The following is a 22272-nucleotide window of genomic DNA, read 5'->3' on the forward strand; positions in this document are numbered from 1 at the left end:
TGTTCTACAGACCTTTTCCTTCCTCTTGAACATTTTGTTAAATCTGTTTTCCTTCCTAGTCTATTGGGTCGAACTGTCCCTGGTGATGTTAAGAGAAAGCTATTTGCCTTGTCTGTGCAGCTAGGAGGCCTTGGTGTGTTTGATCCTTTGATTGTTGTGTCACAGCAGCGTTCCTGCTCTGTAGAAGTAAATGCTGGTCTCGTTGGCTTGATTATCTCTCAGGTACATCAACTAGGCACAGGTTCAGTTGCGATCCAAGTTTCACTCTAGGAGCCATCAAGAGCAACTTCAATCTGCCAATCACTTGTTCAATGAACTTCCTCCTTGCATGCGTTCCTCAGTCATGTTGGCTCAGGAGAAGGGTGCATCGAATTGGCTCTCTTGTCTTCCATTGAAGTCGCATAATTTTGTGCTTCATAAAACTGCTTTTCGTGATGCAATTGCGCTTCGCTATCATTGGCTACCATCTGCCTGCCCTACTTCCTGTGCCTGTGGTCACTCTTTTACCATAGAACACGCTCTGTCTTGCCCAAAGGGCGGGTTTCCTTCTCTGAGACATAATGAAGTGCGTGATCTAACTGCCAATTTACTTTCCGAGGTCTGTAACAATGTTGTCACTGAACCCCACCTTCAGCCTCTTTCTGGTGAGACCCTTCAATACAAAACAGCTAATCGTGACGATAACGCAAGGCTTGACATTGCAGCTAATGGTTTTTGGGGAGGACGATTTGAGAAGTCATACTTTGGAATTTTTAACCCTAGTGCACCCTTAAATCAACCCCTACACTCTGCATACCGACGTCATGACAAGGAAAAGAGACGTGAATACCGACAACAGGTTCATGAAGTAGAGAATGCCTCATTTACTCCCTTAATTTTTACTACTACTGGTGGAATGGGTGATGCTGCTACTCAGTTTTATAAGAGATTGGCCAACCTTTTGAGTGCAAAGCACAGTCTTTCCTATGGAATAGTGATGGGATGGCTGAGATGTAAATTGCGCTTCTCTTTGTTGAGGTCTGCAATTATGTGCATTCGCGGTGCCAGGTCCAGTTTGCGCTGTCCCATTGCTGAGGCACCGATTACTGTGCAGGTCGCTGAGGCCCATATTTAAGATAATTTGTTTTTGTTTATTATGTACTGTTTTATATTATGTCATTAATTAGTAATATTAAAAAATGAAAATAAAAATAAAAAGTAGTTACTTGACTGCTCTATTAGAGTATCTAGATCGTTTTTATTTATTTAGGCTTTATGGTGTAAAAACACCAAAGGTCTGTTGGTAGCAACCAACAGCCATAAAATACGTACAATTAATACTAACTACTTATAAATGCAATGGGAGATGAAAAGTGAAATGTAGCTGAGGGTTTAATACCTATAAATGGTGTCATTTAAGTGCAGCTGCTACTGAAATACAGTGGTATATAGTTGTTTGATATGACAAATTGTCAGTACAACAATGTTTATGTATTTAGACTTCCACTGAGCTAAATTTAAAAAGGGGTTTCTGTCGAAACCCCAGAAACCCATCTAGACCCGCCACTGGAATTCCTTTTGAAATGATAATGATATGGCATTTGTATTTCACCTTACTTTTTGCGACACTGATGCATGCACAAAGATGGATATAAAACTTGCAGCATCACATAGTTAACTACATGTCAATATTAGACTGTATATACGAATTACATACATATCTGATGTCTATTATGACATGCATATGGTATGTAGTGAACAATTTTGTAAGTTGAGAGTTTGGTAAAGATTGTTTGGCTAAAGTTGGCCATCCTAGATGGTTCAGCATGGTAGTTACTGCATGCTAGTCCATTTGTAGTCTTGCAGACAAAACCCATGCAGCAGGTAGTCCTCCTTTGTACCTTCTCCAAGGTCTGAATGTCCTTCATCAAGTATGGGTCCCGTACCAAGGATACCTATCCCATAGATTTGACATCTTAAGAGCACTCATATGCATAAAGGTTGCATTTAATAAAATTTAGCATTTTAGATGCTTTTATGTTACTTATAATATGTGCCTGAGAATGACATGGAGGATATTAGTGTAGTTCCCAGGTAGCCGCTAAGTACATTATGTTGGATATATAGGTCACAACCATTATAGTTGATACTTGATTGGTGTTGGTATTGGTGACCTGCTACATTGTAGAGTTTCACACTTGGCTACATTAAATTGCATATTATGTTCTTGCATTTGCCAGGTTTGTGACCTGTCATTAGGGTCAGATTGTATAATACAGTAATCTTTATCAGATTTGATTATTTTATATAACACACACTCCGGAATCAGCACTGAAACTGTCTTATTGAAGATAAAACATTACTCAACCAGTGCTTTGATTGCTTGACAATCTAGCATAGAAACCTCAGCTTACAAGTTGGTGCTTGATCACCTGTTTTTAGGATGTTTGATTGATCTCTGTATTCAGTGTAAAACTCTTGACTATCATCTCCTGGTCATTTGATTTGATTTTGATCCTGGTTGCAAATGGTTCTACAGGACTATTGGTAGTGCATGTAGCTACCCCTTAATTGCAGCAAATAACTTGTTCAAGTATTCCCATATGTATATGTAGGGTAATTATTGTATAGTATATGCATGGTCAGGACACCCATGCAGCCACTGCCAAAAAGCAGTATTTTTATAAAGCATTCCAGTCCCTTTAAATAGACTGCAGGAGATTTTTCAGTAACAGTTCTTCATCATCACCATTGTTGTTGATAACATGCCACATGTTGACAATGGCTGGAGTGATGCAAGATGAATCTTGGAGGTTTAATGGGATTGCCTGCACTGAAGTGTCTAGCTACATCGATTCCAGGATGCATGCAGCAGCTACTATTTAGCCATCACAAAATTTTGTAAAAATGCACCTGTGCTTTCAAAAATTAATTAATCGCATTCCAATAATCATCACCTGTGACAGTCATATTAATGAATTCTAAAAAGTAATCAGTTTTGGATTTTATTGATCACTGTAGTAGAAAATACTTATTTCATAATGCTATTGCATGTCTGGCAAGATACGTAATTTTATAGGTTTTTGGTAGCTAGTTTATACCTTAGCTATAGCTACACCTGGATATATAGCTATGCTGTTTTTTATATAGTTAATGCATGTGACTAGAAATTCTCTGAGATCAAAAATCATGCACCTGTACACCACATGACGCCAGCATGCAGTACTTTGCAATGCTTTAGACTGGCTAATTCTGCTTTCTAGCTCAGTACATAGCTTATAGCTAGCTAGCTATGTTATTGAACTTTCAATAAAATTTTTATACAAATTAAGTCTCAAAAGGTTAATTATTTCGAAATTTCCTTTGGAAAGCTACTGTATTATTATAGCCTATAGGCTTTATGACTACAGAATTATTTCAGCTCAGCCTGTAGTATTTGCATGTGCTTCCAGCATTGAATTTTCATGAATATTTCAGACCTTCAGTATACAAATTTTAGTCAAAATAATTGCCACCAAATTGAATTTCAGAAAGTTAATTTTAGTATGTATCTAGCTATAGCATAGACCTTATAATTTTGTACTTCACTGGTGAACTATATAGCTATCAATAAACTTGCGTTTGCAAATATCCTTGCATATTTCAAAAAAATTGTCACAACGTAAATGTCCTTGCATGGGCGATGCACCCCTGCGCTGCCTGCACCATGCGTTGGTTTATTCGCGCGTCTTATAAGAATCCAGACTAAATAAATCACGTGATACTATACTGAGATACGAATATTGTGGTTTGACTAGCCATGCGGGCGCCGCTGGACGGGAAACAGGAAGTTAATTATTTGGAGTGGCATATAAGCGTCACGGTCGTGACAGAGAAAGAGTGGTCTGGCCATGCGAGACTAGCAGTAATTGAACTTTTATTAGAAGATAAGATGTTGTCTCGCGTTTCCTTGCGTTTGTTCACGTGTTTCCAGGCCCCGACTTCACCTCGGACTTCACGCTGCTGTCTGCGCCTCAGGGTGTTCTCATCGACGCATTCCAGGTACTTAAAGTTGCAAATGTAGATACTAATTACACAGATATTATATACTTAGGGTGCGTAGTATATGATATGTATGCTAATTACTAGTCTAACCTATACGTAATATGGTCTGTTTTATCTTATATAGTATACCACAGACAACGGTATACTATCTATGGTTTTATAGTTTAATAGTCTAGTATAATCAAAGCACTATAACCCCAAACACTGAAGAGAGGTTCCATTATGGTATCAGCTGAGCAGTGCACAAACATTATTGTCATCAATTGTCATCAATTGTCATCTGCATGTGACTGGGATCATAAATTTTTAAGTGCATGATATCAAAATTGAATCAAGTGATTAAGAGGTTAGTTTGTGCATAGATAATATACCCCCCTGGATTGGAAACTAGTAAGCGCCACTGGTTACAGGCTGGTTTCGCGCCCCCTTCAATAACAAGACAAGTTTCTCTGGGAGAATCAAGACTCACCACTGGTAAAGGGTTCTTTCTCAAGATGTTTTGGAAGCCAACAGCGAGTTTCGAGGCAAATTGGCTCTTTATTGTACGAACGGTAGAAGCGAAACTGAATGCGAGATTAGATGGTTTGGACACATTCAAGGAAAACACCGAAACCCTGTATGGTATGCCCTTCGCATCCAGACCATACCATGGAGCATTATTTGATGACTTCATAGCATAAATTGTGTAGCGATACTGTCTAGAATCACAGAGAGAATGTGCTTCCAGTTTTGCTGAAAAATACCATCCCAAAAACCTGCCAAAGAAGTTATGGAAGGTATATTATTTAGCCTAGGCAATTCTTTATAGCATAGTTAACCTTGTAATACTTTCTTTTTCTACCTACAGCACTTAGTTTAGCCAAGAATGTGCTTCCAAAAAGCATGTAGTCCGCCATTGTAAGCCTTCCGACCAAAAGTGAAGCGAAGTGGCCAAACTAACCAAAATAATTATCATAACAACACCACAAGTCATTCTCTTAACAAAGTAAAGTCGTTAATGCCACTGTTCTGCTGTAATAGGATTAAATTTGTTGAGGCGCGAAACCAGCCTAAGGACACTGGTTCTTGTACAAAGTCTATGGGCGCACGGTGCAGTTTCCAATCCAGGGGGGTACGATCAAAAAGTCATGCGATCAAGTGGTTAGCAAAAATTTTATTACTAAACTCACAAATGATCAAGGCCCTTTTCAGGTGAATCAAACGACAAGCTATATTTTATCGATGGAAATTTTGATCTCAATTGTAGATGGCTGTCATACATAAACCAGGCGTCTTTCCAGGGTTCTGGTAGGTCACATGATATTCCAGACTTACTTTATTATTTTACAAGTATATTTAAATAGTTTGATGCAATATACATCCGTAGATGGAAGCCCTACTGTATTCTATTAACACTATCAGCGGAGAACCTTGACTGATGGCCATGGTAAAGAGCGATAAAAGGTAAGACAATAACGCAAGCATTGTATGTTTATCAATATACCAAAGTTTTTTTTCTTCTTGAACATTGAATTAGAAACGTTTCTGTGAAAGAATTAGGGCTGTAGCTGTAGTCAGCTGAATGGCGCCAGGCATTCCATAAAATAATTTTGCATCTAAACGTGTGCCCCATTAATCAATTACGCACTGAAAAGTGAGGTGGCCATTATGCTTCGTTTGTAGCTATGCTCTGCTTGTTACACAGCGTTACAAATGAAGAACAGTACAAGAAACTTATCTGCAATAAATCCAGTCGCTACAGAAAATGTGGGCGAAAAGCATGACACAGCCAGAGGGAAGCCATCAACATGATCATGCTATCTCAAATCAACACCTTGCGTTGTCAGCAAAAAGAACTGGAACACAAAGGAGGACGAAGGCAAGTCCATGATATGTGCACTGTACGTACTGCGGTTGGTGAAAAGGCACGTCTCGGGACGAAGCGATGTTGAACAGTGAAAAAGTCAAGCCCGTAGTCTTATCCATTGTTGAGTTATGTTTGGCTGAAGGTACCAGTTAGTTAGTTAGTTAGTTAGTCAGAATAAAATTCTGTTAAATAGAAAATTTTTAAAATTCCATAGAAACTTGTTGGAAGGGTTTTGGACCACTCTGAAGGCATTTTTGGGCTTGGCTATGCCTAACCAATACTACCAGGCTGTTATGAGGGAAATTTGAGGCTGGTTTTAAGGTGATATTTTTGGACAAGAAAGCCCAAAACTGTGTGATCCCTAATATACAGTACTACCGTACTGTATAATTAACAAGTATGAGAAAAATTAGGAATTTTAAACTAGAGTATAGGGACAATGTAATACCATGATAAAAGGTACTGAAACAAACTGGATTAGAGTAGTATGTAATGTCCAATTGCCATAACACAATAAGAAGATCTGTTTCTTATTGTTTTACGGCAATTGGACATTAAGTACTACTCTAATCCAGTTTGTTTCAGCACTTTTTATCATGGTACTACATTGTCCCTACTCAATTTTCTTATACTTGTTTGTGAACTTTTTTCTGAAAGTTCATGACCACTAAACACACACTATAACTAACTGGATTTTTGAAAATAGGTCTTTAACACTAATCCATATGGCAGCTGTATATAGCCCTGAAATTTTTCATCCATTTAGCACTGATCCATTTAGCACTGATCCATTTAGCAGTGTTGGTGCTAACTATTGACCAGATTTGAAATCATTAGTTTCCATCTGTCTGAAGCTATGAATTGTTAAAAATTGGCAAATTGGATGTGTACACGGGAAGACCCCTTTTCACAAAACCGATAGTTAATGATAGCAATATGTGACGGGTATATATGCAAGTAGTCAGCAAACCTTTGCCTAAAAGTACCACACCATATTATTGCTAAACTGTATTCACTTGAAAGTTCATCAAGTTATCTAGCTTAACACAAGGTTCACTCACTAACGTTGTTTACATGGTATTAGTATAGCACTTAGTTATAATAGCCATATGTGGTTTGCTTAATTGGCACATCATGTGGAGAAACACAAAGAAAGTCATGAAGGAAAGAATGCTACCAGTCCGTATAATGATGAACAAACAAGAGAAGCAGCTAATGCAGGGGCAGGGCTCTAATGGAACCCCCTGGTTTTTCTTTAATTCAATAGAACTAAAATCAGTTTTTATCAGTCCAAGAAACACTTATTACAAGATTTTATACTTACTTTTACCTTTGTTTATAGCAATAATACTTCAAATATCACTTGAAACTGCTATCTTTCTGCAATAGGTGCCTCTAAAAATAATTACCGTCTAAAGCTATTGCAGCAACTGTTAAAGGCTTCATTTGCATTTCTAAATGCCTAAATGGTAAGATCATAGATATACGACTCTTAATAAGGATTGGAAATGGCATAACATGCCTAAAATAGCTGTGTTTCAAATGGGCATATGGTTCCCATAATTTGCACCACATACTAAAGTTATTGGGTTTTGCAGGTTTTTTCGAGAGGGGTTAGAACCCATTAGCGAAGTGTGTCACTGTACTACTAGCTTTGTTCAACTGCTTGGGCGTTAGATTAATGCTTGAAAGACAAACAGTTTCACTAAACAACAACCGTGCAGAGTTACAAGAACAGAAACACGAGGGTATTACAGCACTGAGCAAAGTTATAACTAAGGAAATATACAGTGTTTAAACCAGGGGTGTGACTTACAAATGGTTCTGTTCAATTCTAATGACCAATGGTAATACTGGGTGCATGATGCCATTTCCAATCCCTATTAAGAGTCGTATTTGATGTAACAGTAAACATTGCTGGGGAGTCTACTAAGAGTGGAACTTCCTTGTCTGAATCAGTGCCTGTAGTGAACAGTGTTAGTCACGGCAAACGTTCAGAAATACAAGTAGTTAAGTTAACTTTGTTAAAAACAAACACTTGTATCTGATGATATTGGACAGCTCACTCAGCACTGCAACACGTGTCCATGGGCGTACATGCATTACATGCGGCCCTTGGGCAGTCGGGCATACATATCAGGCAAAGCCCTCATGCCCGTGTTACAACTAATATGTAACACTTATCAGGCTGATAGCCTGTACAGGGTGATCAATCACCCAAGCCAATACAAGTGCAGCCACTATCAATACTAGTGCAGCCACTATCAATACTAGTGCAGCCACTATCAATACTAGTGCAGCCACTTTATATATACATACCTAAAATTTATGATTATGGGTCAGCAGCTAGTATGTTCTGGTTATGTTCGGTTATGATAAATTGACATATCCTAGAGATATCATGGAGAATTTTGATTACACGAGTTTAATTTAATCAGTGCTATTGAATCGTTTATGGAAAAATTACGAAGTTCACTAAAGGCCTAGATATTGTAGGTAAGCTTACTTGTAGAGTGGTTACTCCATGCAGAGTGATAGCTTCGTGATGGGGGCATGTCTGTATTCGAAAATGTGCAGAAACAATTGGTGAATAAGCTATAGCACTAGTTCTCACCTTAGCCCAACGCTTTTCAACTTTTAAGATGGCGAGGATAACAAAACACTCTCTGCCTGAGTGGTTTTCATAGCGAAATCTAAGTCTTACATCCTAATCACGTGAGTATTAATCAATCCCCACAATCAATTTCGGACTCAATGTCTATATAATCACTGCCCAGTTGTAGCCTTGCTACATTTCATATGTAGCCCAGCTAGTTGGGCTACATACGAACTGTAGCCTGGGCGGTTCCTTTGTGTAGCCTGAGAGGTGTTAACGTGTTATATTGCATAATGTTGTGTAACGTGTAGCTATGTCCGTGGATGGAAGCCATACTATCGATGAAGAACCTTCACTGGTATAGAAGGATAAAAGGCAAGACAATAGTGCACATATTGTGTGTTTATTAATTTTCTTCTAAGTGAATTTTTTGTGAAAGAAGCAGGGCTGTAGTTGTACCCAGTTTTCTGCTATACTTGACTGAATGCATCAAGCAAGCAGTAGAAAATTCTGTCAATAATTTTTTTTAAATTCTGTAGCAACTAGACAAAAATGTTTCGGGTCGATCTGAAGGCACTGTTGGGCTTGACTTTACCCAACCAATACTGTCTTGTCGTTGTGAAGAAAAATTGAGGCAGGTTTTTGGGTGATATTTTATCACCGGCCATGCCCACACCTTCATCGTCCCTACTATACAGTACTATTATACTGTATGAAAATCTACTATGTATGTTCTGGCAAAGTTTCAGCCTCATATACCAATAACTTTATGAGTTACACCCCTACAAAGTAGCAACAACAGAAAGATGGATTTGTACAGGAAGTAAGTGAAAAATAAATTACAGATGCTTACTAAAATGATTGTAACTTATGAACAAAATGCCATACGGAGTTGACATTTGCACCATTGTGTTTACCATGAATAGGGGAGTCAATTACTGGGTGAGTTTTTCCTTGTAGCACCTTTCTTCACTACATACAAAGGCAAAATCAGTGAAAAAAGATCGATTGTACTACCATTTTGACATGACATAAACAAATGCCCATAACTTGCATATCATTGGGTCTACTGCAACAAAACAAAGATTTTCGAGCTCCTCTTGAGTAGGCAAATAAGATGATATCCAGGTTTTTAATTTTATACCCTAAGAACAAAGCGTTTAAAAAATTCACAGAATATTTTATATGCAAGCATTTCACCCATTGTATTCAATGCTTTATACTGTAAATTTAGGCTTGCGAGATTGTGTCGGGTTTTCACAGATCTGGTCACATATACTAGGTGACCTGTAATGTGGTTGGACTTTCTACAGGGAGATTTGTTATGTACGTAGCCAAACTCTGTGCAATGTAGCTGAACTCTGCACTGGGTAACTTGTTACATAGCTAAACTCACTACAGGGAGACTTTTGATGTAACTGAGATCTCTAGCTGAAGTATCATTTGTAATGTAGCTGAAGTCTCTACTGGGTGATTTGTTGTGTATACTTCACTACAGAGAGACTTTTAACATAGCTGATTTCTCTATTGGTTGACTTGTAATGTGACTTGTAAGTAGCTGAACTCTCGACTGGATGGCTTGTAATGTAGCTGAACTTTCTCCACAGGGTGACTTGTTACATAGCTGAACTCTCTGCAAGAAGAAATGTTACGTAGCTAAACTGCTACACTGTGGAGTTATGTCTTATTTAGTACTGTAGATAAACACTCATTTGTACATAGTATAGTGGCATCTTAACACTGTTCATCACTTATATCACTATATAACTGGTGGAACATAGATGAAAATGATGTGGAATATGGCCACATTGCTATTCAGTAATTGACAGTGTTCAATTGTGCAATTAATTTTATAATATATTTGGCACCATTCTTTCTTTTGTTGCAGTATGTGCTGGTTTACCAGTATAGTAAGTAAACAAGCAAGTGTATAGAAATTTTACAGGGATCATCGTACAGTATGGTAGTGTTGTATAGGATCATGAATGTTGGAGTTTTCGTGCCCAAAAATACTACTCAAAAGCTAGCCTCACTCTTCTTTTACAATACCTTGTCAGTATTAGTTCGGTTAGTGAGGCATGCCAGTTAAAAAATCAATTAAATAAAAAAATTCAAATGTTGGCAGGGACTATATGAAGGCATTTTTTGGATTAGATCATGCCTAATTGATACCTTCAGCCAAGCATAATATAATTAAGATTAAAGCTCCGATTTTTTCACAAAATGTGTCTAGCACAGTTCTTTGCTACAGGCTGGTTCACCAGTAATGAAAAAGTAAACAAACAACTATAAGGAAAAGTAATGGAGAAATTTTACATTTGAGCATAGAGATCAAGACACACGGTAGTGTGTTGTGCAGCCAAGAAAGCTGGCATGCCACACCGTGAGTATATTTACAGGAAGAAACAAAATGCGATTTTCATGCATATGTAGTTCCATGCTTCCTTTTTGAATTGGAACCATTATTATACTGCAAATACTGTCCACCTTCAGCACTCCACATACCAAATTTGAGCAAGATTACCTAACACAATTTCTTTTTTTTCTCTCTTCATCCAGGGGACTTGGGGGGGCTTACATTATTCTTTTTGCACACTTTACAAAAACCACTATAAAATGCAAATGCATAGCTTGATTTTCTTAGCTTTGGTACGCTTTAAGAACGTATTGCTGCACAATCACATACCAAGTTTGGTGCAAATCTAATTAATAGTCATAGAGCTATGGATAATTATTTACGTTAAAAAGGCCCACTTGTTGTCATGCCTACAGGGTAAACTGCGTACGGGAATAACTTTAAAATCGGTATGCATATCACAGCTAAAACGTTTTGTGGTTTTAAAGAAATTGCATTGACAGCTATAGAGTTACAAGGCAAAAACCAAACAACTGTAAATTGTGGGGCCGAAATATAACTCGGAAGGAATTTACTTTGTTATAAAACACTCATACAGGCACCACATGCATATTACTTTATATAGCCATGAACAAGCTGCTTAAAGCTTTGCATTGTGGGTTTGAGTTTTGCATGTTGGATAAACATTCTCTTGAAAGTAGAATAATTGAGTGAGTCAGAATTGCATAGTTCAGTTACTAGGCATCACTAAATAATTGTTTTCACAATGTGGGGATCATTTTTCTTTCAACCATATGACAAGATACCAATATTCCTAAGTACTTATTTTAGCACCTTAGGTTACTTTAGGCATCCACACAGTGGTTATTTGGTTATAGTATGTACGCTTTGAGCTGGATCCTCAAATACATTTAATAACTCATGGATGCAATTGCACACAATCTTGAAATTTGGCACACTTGTAGTACTGCTTGACCCACTAAAAATATTTGAAAATCTTTTCGTTCAAATGCCTGAGATAATATTTACAGCCAATCAAAAATGTTCACCTTACATTTCACAGTGCCTATTACAGTCCTTTCCCGAACTTGTAATGAAACCTAACTGTACATGTCTGTTGTTGACACCTTTGCTATCACCATTAATCATCTGGTTGGCTGAAATGTTTACTCTCTTGAGAAAAATCCACTTTTAATCTTAAGCTGTTTTTCAGGATCCAACTCAACTTGTACATACTATAGAAATGGTATCACTAACCAGCAAAACCCACAATTATTTTTTTTGTGCCCACAATTGATGTTTATAAACCTCTGTATAAAACTAATGTGGTGAATGCAGGTGTGTCTTCCTTCACCTATTAGGTGAGCAGACCTGAGTGGTATATATCAAGACACACAGTAGTGTGTCATGGAGCCAAGAAACCTGGTAGTATGTCGTGGAGCCAAGAAACCCGGGCGCCACACTGTAAGTATATTTACAGGAAGAAAGAAAACGTGCTTTTCACGCATACGTAGCTCCATGCTCCCTCCCTTCTCGAATTGGAATCATTTTATAATGTAAATTTCCTCCACCTTCAGCACCCCACATACCAAATTTGAGCTAGATTGCCTAATGCAATCGTGAAATATAAGCTTTCAAAATCCAGCTTAATTTCTTCCATTATTTAGGGGGCTTAGATTATTCTTTTTGCACACTTTACAAAAACCATTATAAAATGCAAATGTGTAGTTTGATTGTCTGGAGCTTTGGTACACTTTAAGAATGTATCACGTACCAAGTTTAGTGCAAATCTGATTAGTCATAGAGTTATGGACGATTATTTGTGTTCAAAAAGGTGGACTTGTTGTCACACCTACAGGGTAAATCGCTTATGGGAATAAAACTGGTATGCGTATAGGTTAACCATCATAGCTCAAACCTATTGTCGTTTAAAATAAATTGCATTGACAGCTATAGAGTTACAAAGCAAAAATCAAACAACTGTAAATCGTGGGGTCGAAATACTCTAATAGAACAGTCACCACAAGTAAAAATTGTATGAAAGTGTGAAATATAAACCTTCAATACCAGTGTTTGAACCAGAGACCTCCATACTGAACACCTTAATCCTTAACCACTGAGCTGCTGCTACCACGGCTGATCACCTCATTTAATTTCTACTTTATAAATGAAAATTCTAGCTAAAATCTACTCAATAGTAAAAGTTCATAGATTTACCAATGGAAAATCTAGATTGTTCTAGAACATTCTATGTGTGTTCTATTAGAAATCCTAAAAAAAATGTGCGCTCTGTTAGAGCATTACAAAAGTAATCAAATAAAGTCAATACTATATATTACAACTTCTTTAGTATTCCATCGAATATTGTAGCCATTTTGGTACAGATCGGCGGGGTAGTACACTGCTAATAAAACTTGTGACAACAGGTGCAAATCGTATGTTATCATAAAAGGTGTGGGATTTGCTTTATAAAAATTGAGCAACTGCAACTTATCACGTTTTGCATGAAAAATCTAGATACTCTAATAGAACAGTCACTGCAAAATCTTAATAGACAAATAGTATACCTAACTTGGAGGAATTTACTTTGTTATAAAATGTTATTGCAAATAAATACAGGCACTACATATATATTATATAGCCATGAACATATCAGTAAAAATTGGCTTTAGTATCGGATCAGTAGGTAGCTATTTTTCTGTATTGGCAGAGCAGTAGTTTGCCTTATATCATCTTTATTGCATCTGTAGATAAGAACAATGATTCGTGTAAAAACAAACCTCAAAGCCAATTTATGGTTGGCTTTGGGTATATATTTAAACTACAAAAAGAAGTGAAATCCATGCAAAAACAGCCAAACTGTATAAAAAGAGTGCAGCCTTCAAAAAGCCTTGGTGAAAAATTATGAAATCAAAGGTGATGATGATGATTTTATTAATGCACAAAGCCATTATTAACATCTACATCATTGCAGCCATTTCAATGCCACCATCTTTGATTTCACAACTTTTCACCCAGGCTTTTTGAAGGCCACACCCATTTTCACATGGATAATAATATATGTTGCAAATGGATTAGAAACACACATCTAAAATGTATTATGAATAGTATACATTCCTTGTAATACAATCTAATCCAAAACAGCCAAGCTGTAAAAAAGGGTGTGGCCCCAAAAAGCCATGGTAAAAAGAAAAGATGTGAAATCCAAGTTGGCGGCCAAGAAATGGCTGTGATGGTAGGTAAATGACAAAACTTTCAATAACAATTCAGGTGAATTTGTTGCCGAGTCCTAGTAAACTATAAATTCACCTGAATTGTCGTTACTAAATTTTTTGCCATTTACCTACCATCACAGCCATTTCTTGGCCACCAACTTGGATTTCACATCTTTTTTCACCATGGCTTTTTGGGGGCCGCACCCTTTTTTACAGCTTGGCTGTTTTGGATTAGATATCACTTTTTTTTTTGTATTTGTATACTCCAAAGCTGACCTATGGCCAGCTTTGGGACTTCTTTTTACCTGTATTTTTTTTTACTACAGGAAAGAGAAACAAGATGTAAAGCAGTTGTAGAGTTGAACATACTTTTTTATAATTGTACAATTTTTAATATAATGAACTTTTCTCAACAGGCCAACAGAATGTAACTATCCAACTTGTTGCAATTTTGGACAGTTGATCCTTGTTACAAATTACCATGTAATCAGTTATATTACTGTAGTTACTTTATCTACTCCATAACTTAGTTACAGAAGTAGCTGAACTCTCTACTATATCACTTGTTTCTCTGCCGGGTGACTAGCTTATAGATGAACCTTCTACAGGGTGATTTGTTTGTAGCTGAACTCTACACAGGGTGATTTGTTTGTAGCTGGACTCTCTACTGGGTGACTTGTTTGTAGTTGAACTCTCTACTGGATAGCTTGTTTGTAGCTGAACTCTCTAAAGGCAACTTGTTTGTAGCTGAACACTCTACTCAGTGACTTTTTTTGTAAATGAACTCCATACAGGTGATTTGTTTGTAGTTGAACTCTTCACAAGGGTGGTTTGTTCGTAGCTGATCTCTCCACACGATGGTTTTCTTTTTGTAGCTAGCTGAATTCTCCATATATAGGGTGATTTGTTTGTAGTTAAACTCTCTCTACAGGGTGATTTGTTGGTAGCTGAACTTTCTAGAGGGTGACCTGTTTGTAGCTAAACTCTCTACTGGGTAACCTGTTTGTAGCTGAACTCTCTACAGGTGCATGACTTGTTTGTAGCTAAATTCTCTACAGGGTGACTTGTTTGTAGCTGAATTCTCTACCAGGTGACTAGCTTGTAGTTGAACTCTCTACAGGGTGACTTGTTTGAAGCTGAACTCTTTACAGGGGGACTTGTTTGAAGCTGAACTTTCTACTGGGTGACCTGTTCGCAGCTGCACTCTCTACATGTTACTTTTTGTAACTGAACTCTCTAGCGGGGGATTTTTTTGTAGATGAACTCCATGACTTATTGGTAGCTGAACTCTACAGTGTGACTTTCTGTAGCCGAACTCTCTACTGTATGACTTGTTTGTAGCTGAACTCTCTACAAGTAACATATCTCTAGCTGAATTCGATGCATATGCTGAACTCTCTACAGGGTGGCTTATTTATAATTGATCTCTCCACAGGGTGATTGGTCTGTAGCTAAACTTTCTACAGTGTGACTTTTTGTGGCTGAATTCTCTACTGGATGACTTGTTTGTAGCTGAACTTTCTACAGGTAACTTATTTGTAGCTGAACTCTCTCTACTGATTATATGTATTTTACAGGGTGACTGTTTGTAGTTAAACTCTCCGCAGGGTGATTTGTTTGTAGCTCAACTCTCTACTGTGTGACTTGTTTGTCTAACCAGATAACTGGTATGTAACTGAACTCTCATGGGTTAGATGAACTCCTGACAGTGTGACTTGTTTGTAGCTGAACTCTCCATTCAGGCAGCATCCAGTTTATCTACAGTGTCAGTTGCTGGTAGCTATGAAGTCCTGTACTTTTTTCTCCAACAACAAAAACAGCATCAAATGAATAAAAACCATCATTATTGTAATAAGAGAGCACAATTTGTAACTATATAATTTATGTAAGTAAACTGAACTGCATATGAACTGAATGCTCTAATAGGGTGACTGTACTATTAGAGTATCTCGATCGCGCACTTGATTTATTTATTGATTGATTTATTATTTAAACTCACAACAATTGGCTGTAGCTGTTCCTCCTTGTTGGAGTACAAAAATAACAATAAACAGAACGACACCAGTAAAGTAACAAAAACAACACAAAGGTACATGATACAAAAAAACATTAGTTAAAATTTACAAAGTGTAACTTAGAGTCTTTATAAAAGTCCGTAAATGCACTTGCTACACATAGTTGGATCTCGCATTATAACTCAGTGGTTTTTACTTTGATTCTTCTATACTACTCCATGGACTTTCTATGATGATTACTCCATCTACATACTGGTTTTCAGCTCACTCAGTTTACCTGGTAGGTGTGCAAATTAATAACTTTTTTATTCACGAAACTCGATCGCATAATTGTGACACAGGCTGGGTTTTGTGTCATATCTCCATGGTCTTTATCTCGATTCCTTTCAAACCACAAAAAGGCACTCCTACAATGGTTACTCCATCTACATGGCAATTTTCAACTGATTACTCCAAGGAGTTTACTCTGTGGGCTTGACAAGTTCAACCTTATTTTATGCAAATAATCGGTCATAACTCCGTGAATGTTCATCGGATTCCCACCAAACTTGGTACTGAGATCCGCTTTAATGAGCCCTTTACGTGTGCCAAATTGCAGCCCAATTGGAACACGTATTGGTGGTTTATGACAGATTTTGCAAAGTGTGCGAAAAGAAGAAAAAATGAAGAAATTAAAACGAATTTTTGGCCACTTGTATTTCAGAAATGGCTGGGGAAATTTTCTTCAAATTTGGCATGTAGGCTCCCCTTCCGGGTGGGTACGTTTGTAGAAAATTTGGTTCCAATCAGATAAGGGATCACAGAGCTACATATGTGTGAAAGTCACGTTTTCTTTTTTCCTGTCAATATACTCACGGTGTGGCGCGCCAGCTTCTTGGGCCACACAACACACTACCGTGTGTCTTTATGTCACAATGTTTTATGGAGTTGGTAGTGGTAACTAGTGCAGAATAATGCACAATTGCAGAACATTTTTGAAACGTATAGGGCCTTTTCGTCAAGTAGCAGTGTCTGGTTCTCATCCCTGAAGTTTTGTTATTGGGCGTTGCGTAGTTTAACTGTTAACTACGCTGTTTGTGCCAGTGTGTTATTCTGGTGTAGGGTAATATCTGACTAGGTGATGGCGAAGGAAAGGTAACAAATGTAACAGAATGTAACAGAATGTTTGTATAGGACAATCGTGGCAGTGGGAGTGTGTACTTACACACACTTGGCACACGCGAAAGAGCAGTATCTGTTCTGTTTCTTTAACAAGACAACATGATGAGTTGGCATTGTGTGAAGCTACAACACAGTGAAACGTTCAGACAACTATGCACCTGGCAATGGAAAGTACCAATACGCACTCACAGAAACTCAAGTGGGGGCTCTTCATTCCATTACTATTCACTAGAAGAATAAGTACTAGAATCAGTTTCATGTAAAACATTGTGTAATGGCTAGTTTCACCATGAATTTAAGTTTCCCCATAAACTTTATTACAAGGAATGTTTCACCGTTTTCAATTTACAGAGTCGTTTCTAATCCATGTGCAACATATATATTATTCGTGCTTTTTATACAGTTTGGCTGTTTTTGCGTGGATTACTTATACCATGGCCACTCACAATTTGCCTGATATATTTAGTGTTGGGCGATATTCGTTTAATTTTTGCTGATATCGAAAAGTATTGATGTATTTTTCAGAATTCGATATTTCAATACGATACATCACGTGATCTGAATCAACTTTTTAAAACACTTTAGAATGTGTATTTCAGCTCATTTAATAGTTAATTGTATAGCTTTCCATTACCTTCAGTAATTTTCAAATCACTATTCCTCTGTGTATGTGGGCGGGAAATCCCCAGTGTGTATAGTCATAGCTACCCACTATCAAATTATGGAGAAAACTAGCAATTTATGCAATGTTACAAGATCATATCAAAAAGTATCAATATCGGCCAATTTTAGTCAATGTCGTATCGATATCGTATTGTTCTGAAAATCCTGGTATCCCCCACCACTAAATTATATATGCCTGCATCCTCAGGCCTGCGGCCCTTGGGCTTTGGCATATATATCAGGAAAATCCCCTGTGGCCATGATGGTATAACTATTAATTAATGCAAAAAGCCATTATTAAAATTCAACATCATTGCAGCCAATTCATGGCCGCCACCTTTGCAACTTTTTTTCACCCAGGCTTTTTAAAGGCCGCACCCTTTTTATCAGTACAGCTTGGCTGTTTTTGCATGGTTATATTATTCATGCAAAACAGCCAAGCTGCATAAAAGAGTGCAGCCTTTATAATAAGAAGCAAGGGAGGTCATCATGTAGGTGAGTACCCTTGTTTATTTCAAGTTTAAAGTTACAGTGGAACAAACTCCCCGAATTAAGGACACAATAGAGTAAACCACCATAATAAGGACAAAAAAATTTTATTCTCAACAGGTCTGGTTAATACATTTTTTATCTCTGAAAGAGGAAAAACTCTATATTACAGCAAAAAGTGGCCAAAAATTCTGGGTCCTAAAATGTCCACTGTACTACTTTTTCCTTGTATTTGTATAAGCATATTATGTGAACATAATATTATAATACTTTGGTATTTCCTATACAGTAACATGGATATTCAAAAGGACCGTTACAGTAGTGCAAAAAGGTTTCTGGCTGAACGATATCCTCCAAATCCATTTGATAAGAATGCACCGGTAGTTCCAGGTTCACTCTTGTCACCGCTGAGTTTCCATTTCTTTCATAACTTCTACCAAAAGTACCATAAAGAGTGGGATAATTCTACTGCATTTCTTCTAGATGTTGGAGGAGGTCCCTGTATCTACCCTTACATCAGTGCTGTACCATATGTGGCTGAGATTTATCATACTGATATTATGAAGGCTATGTGTGATGAAGTGTTGTTGTGGAAAAACAAGGATCCTAATGCTTTCGACTGGTCTCCATATTTCAAACATGTTGTGCAAGAGCTTGAAGGTCAAACCAGTCCAGATGCAGTGACAGACCGTGAAAATAAACTGCGTAGCATTATAAATGTTGGTCCATGTGATGCTAAAGCTGATGTGATTATTCCAGGCTTAAATAAACCAGTAGATATTTTAAGCAGTAGCTTCTGCTTGGAAGTATGTTATGAATCACAGGAAGGATATTTAGCTATTCTAAAGAGACTTTATGATATAATGGCTCCCAAAGGCTTTTTTATTTCACAAAAAGCATTAGAGTACTCTTGGTTTAAGTTTGGAGAGAAACAGTATGATAAACCTTGTCCTATGTCATTAGAAGATGTAAAGAGATCATACCAAGAGGTTGGTTTTGATGTTCTTTATGTACACCAGTGGGATAAGCCAATGGCAGTGAGGAACATTATCAACAGTGCTACAGGCTATGGATATTTTATAGCACGAAAGCCTTAATTGGTTGAACCCTTAGCACTACATATAACATTATACAATGTGGTAGCATTGATGTGCACTGTAAAATGACATTAAAACTATTTTCATTAGATACTGTATGTGCAGTAATTTACAAAAGAATGCTTAGATGATCCTGGGGTTGCATGGACTTAACCATGGCATTGAATATTGGTAGGTTAACTGTCAACTTATTGTACCATTTTCTACAGTAATAAAAACAGCAAAGCAGTTTACATAGATTCTGGTCAATGGAATTGTAATTACAACTTTTTAGATCAATTTTAATAATATTAAATTAGGGATTAATTTTCACTAGCATAATAGAGACTCTTTTGTATGGGCAGTAAAGGAGATACGGCATAGTAATTATAATGGTAAATACTTTGGTCTACAACAATAGTACTACAGTTTAGTACTCCTTGGAGTATAGACTGCTCTATTAACAACATTTGAATTCAATCATCACAACTTCTACAGTGTATTTATAGATAATGTCAAGTAATTTTGTTCAAAACAATCGTTTGTGGCATAGGATACGCCTGAGTCAAATATGTGCCCAAAATTCTTTTGGGAATTTCCCAAAACTTCCACCTATTATGCTCCTGGGTTAGCAACATTTCTTAGGAACATTTTAATCTGTTCAGTGAATGCTTTATTAGAGTATTTCACTACAAAGTGACTATTCTATTAGAGAGTATCAATCTAAGGAGCCATGTGCAATGCATTTATAGTAGTGTTGTTCCAGTATCAGCTAGTTATTACAGTTCTAGTTCCAGTTTTGGAACAATATAATCTTTAAAATTACAGTTCTAGTTCTGGAACTATAGCCTTTAGAATTATAGTTCTTGTTCCAGTTCTGGAACCGTAACCTTTAGAATTATAGTTCCAGTTCTAGTTCTGGAACCATAACCTTTAGAATTATGGTTCTAGTTCCAGTTCAGGAACCATGACATTTAGAACTATTCTTCAATTTCTAGAGCAACACTTAAGTATTACCAAAAGCCCATAATGAATTATGGACACTCACTATTGAGTTATATATGCTAGTCTTGCCAGTGTCATGTATGTAGCTAATACTGTAGTTATCACAAACACTATATATAGGGTGGTACTAAAAGACCTGTAACTAATTATTAAACACTGAACCAGACACAGCAATGTGACTGAGCCAGCATTGCATTTGGCATTCTCTTCTAGTATTATAGCTAATCAGTTGTTTCAAGCAGTGTTATAGCACATGCATACATGGTTGTAATACATGCAGCTTTTATGAAGTTATATACTACATTGTGTGTTTTTGTCAGCAGATAAAATTCTGGTCTTGTAAAAAGCATAAAATCTCATTGGCAAAAAATGTATAGTTATGATCAATTCCAGTTCCAGTATTATAGTTCCAGTACTTAATTGATAAAATTTCTTTATAGTTCTATAGTTCTAGTTTTAAGGAAAGCAAAATTATAGTTCTATAGTTCCAGTTCCAGTTTTAAGGAAAGCAAAATTATTGTTCCAGTTCTAGTTCTAGAACTGGAATAAAAGGGCTGGAACTGGAATTATTTTAGTTCCAGTACTGAGAACTGGAACAACACTAATAATAGTGAGTTTCCACTGACTGCTCTATTGGGAGCATATATATATATATATATATAGCATATATATATATATATATATATATCAATTTATTTTAATGGAATTAAGCTCCACAGTTTGAAATATCTACCTAATAGGCTAGCATTATGCTGGAATAGTACTGCAGCTTATTATGCTTTTCATTAGGCTGGCATATTTGATGCAGGCCTAGCATAGGATTTCGAATTGTCAACTTCATGGAAAATCTACCAAAACATCTGATACAATTTGTACTAGGGTATTTATCAATATGAATAAAACCATTATCATAGTAATATATTGATAGCATGCGTAATAGGAGAAAAGCGAGAAATCAAGAGCATAATTGTATATGGCTTCATAATTCAAAATTCATGGAAGATGAAAATGATGGCTAACTGGCTGGGCACATGTAACAGAAAAAGTTTCCTGACTTCCTCGGCATTGATTCGCCTCATAATGAGTGAGTAACTTAGTATGGATATACAACTATTATTTGCATGTGATATTGAGTTGAAAGCTTGTCGTAAGTCTATCACGTGAATTGCAGTGAGGATTGTGAAGCCATTACTACATGTAAATAACTTAGGCATGTGCTTTTACTTTCTTAGCCGTGTGACTCACTACCATGACTCCTGATTGGTGTGAAGCTTTGCATGAAACTAAGGAATGGTTCTATAGTGGCTGCTGGCTCACAACGTGGCTAATTTTTAACCTTGAAACTCTCTCACATTGACATATTCTAAAAAGTCATTTCTTAAATATAACATACAGGTGCAGTGGGTTGACTTTAATAATGACAATAATAGCCTTCCACCATGCCGGACATAAGTTATCATTGAACTGTCCTGGCAGTGGGAGGTTTATTGTAAAACTAGTTAGATAAGACTCCAACCATAGCAGCGAGATACCCTTCACCTTTTGGGCAGGGCTGCCCAGAGAAATTAAGGGGCCCAGGGCAAAGTGGGGCCCTTGACCCAAGTTGTAAGGTGAAGACCAAAAAAAAAAAAAAAAAAAAAAAAAAAGGTCACAACCTGCTGACAATGACAATAACTACCCATTACCAACCATATCTCCTTATCTATAAGCTTGCTACACTGCTCCTCTGAAGAATACTGTGACTGCTCTATTAGAGTATTTAGATCTGACTGCTCTATTAGAGTATATCGATCTTTTAAACAGGTATTCAGGGGGCCCTTCATGGGG

At 37.0% G+C, this 22272-nt stretch overlaps 1 protein-coding gene across 4 annotated transcripts; it reads left to right on the forward strand.

Moving 5' to 3' along the window:
* The first annotated feature begins 3808 nt into the window (after positions 1–3808).
* On the forward strand, positions 3809–19572 carry LOC136236407 (nicotinamide N-methyltransferase-like). 4 transcript variants are annotated; one of them, XM_066026558.1, is made up of 3 exons: positions 3882–4020; positions 5390–5466; positions 18654–19572. In XM_066026558.1, the coding sequence occupies exons 2-3, from the start codon at positions 5441–5443 to the stop codon at positions 19459–19461; spliced, it is 834 nt and encodes a 277-aa protein (XP_065882630.1). In that variant the 5' UTR covers positions 3882–4020; positions 5390–5440; the 3' UTR covers positions 19462–19572. The 4 variants fall into 4 exon arrangements, with proteins under 4 accessions (XP_065882629.1, XP_065882630.1, XP_065882631.1 ...); XM_066026559.1 differs by lacking the exon at positions 5390–5466 and adding an exon at positions 8777–8840 and having other exon boundaries at positions 3918–4020; positions 18654–19571; XM_066026560.1 differs by lacking the exon at positions 3882–4020 and adding an exon at positions 8777–8840 and having other exon boundaries at positions 5406–5466; positions 18654–19571.
* Positions 19573–22272: the final 2700 nt, after the last annotated feature.

The sequence above is a fragment of the Dysidea avara genome, chromosome 10 (genome assembly GCF_963678975.1).
Source record: "Dysidea avara chromosome 10, odDysAvar1.4, whole genome shotgun sequence".
NCBI classification, from domain to species: domain Eukaryota; kingdom Metazoa; phylum Porifera; class Demospongiae; order Dictyoceratida; family Dysideidae; genus Dysidea; species Dysidea avara.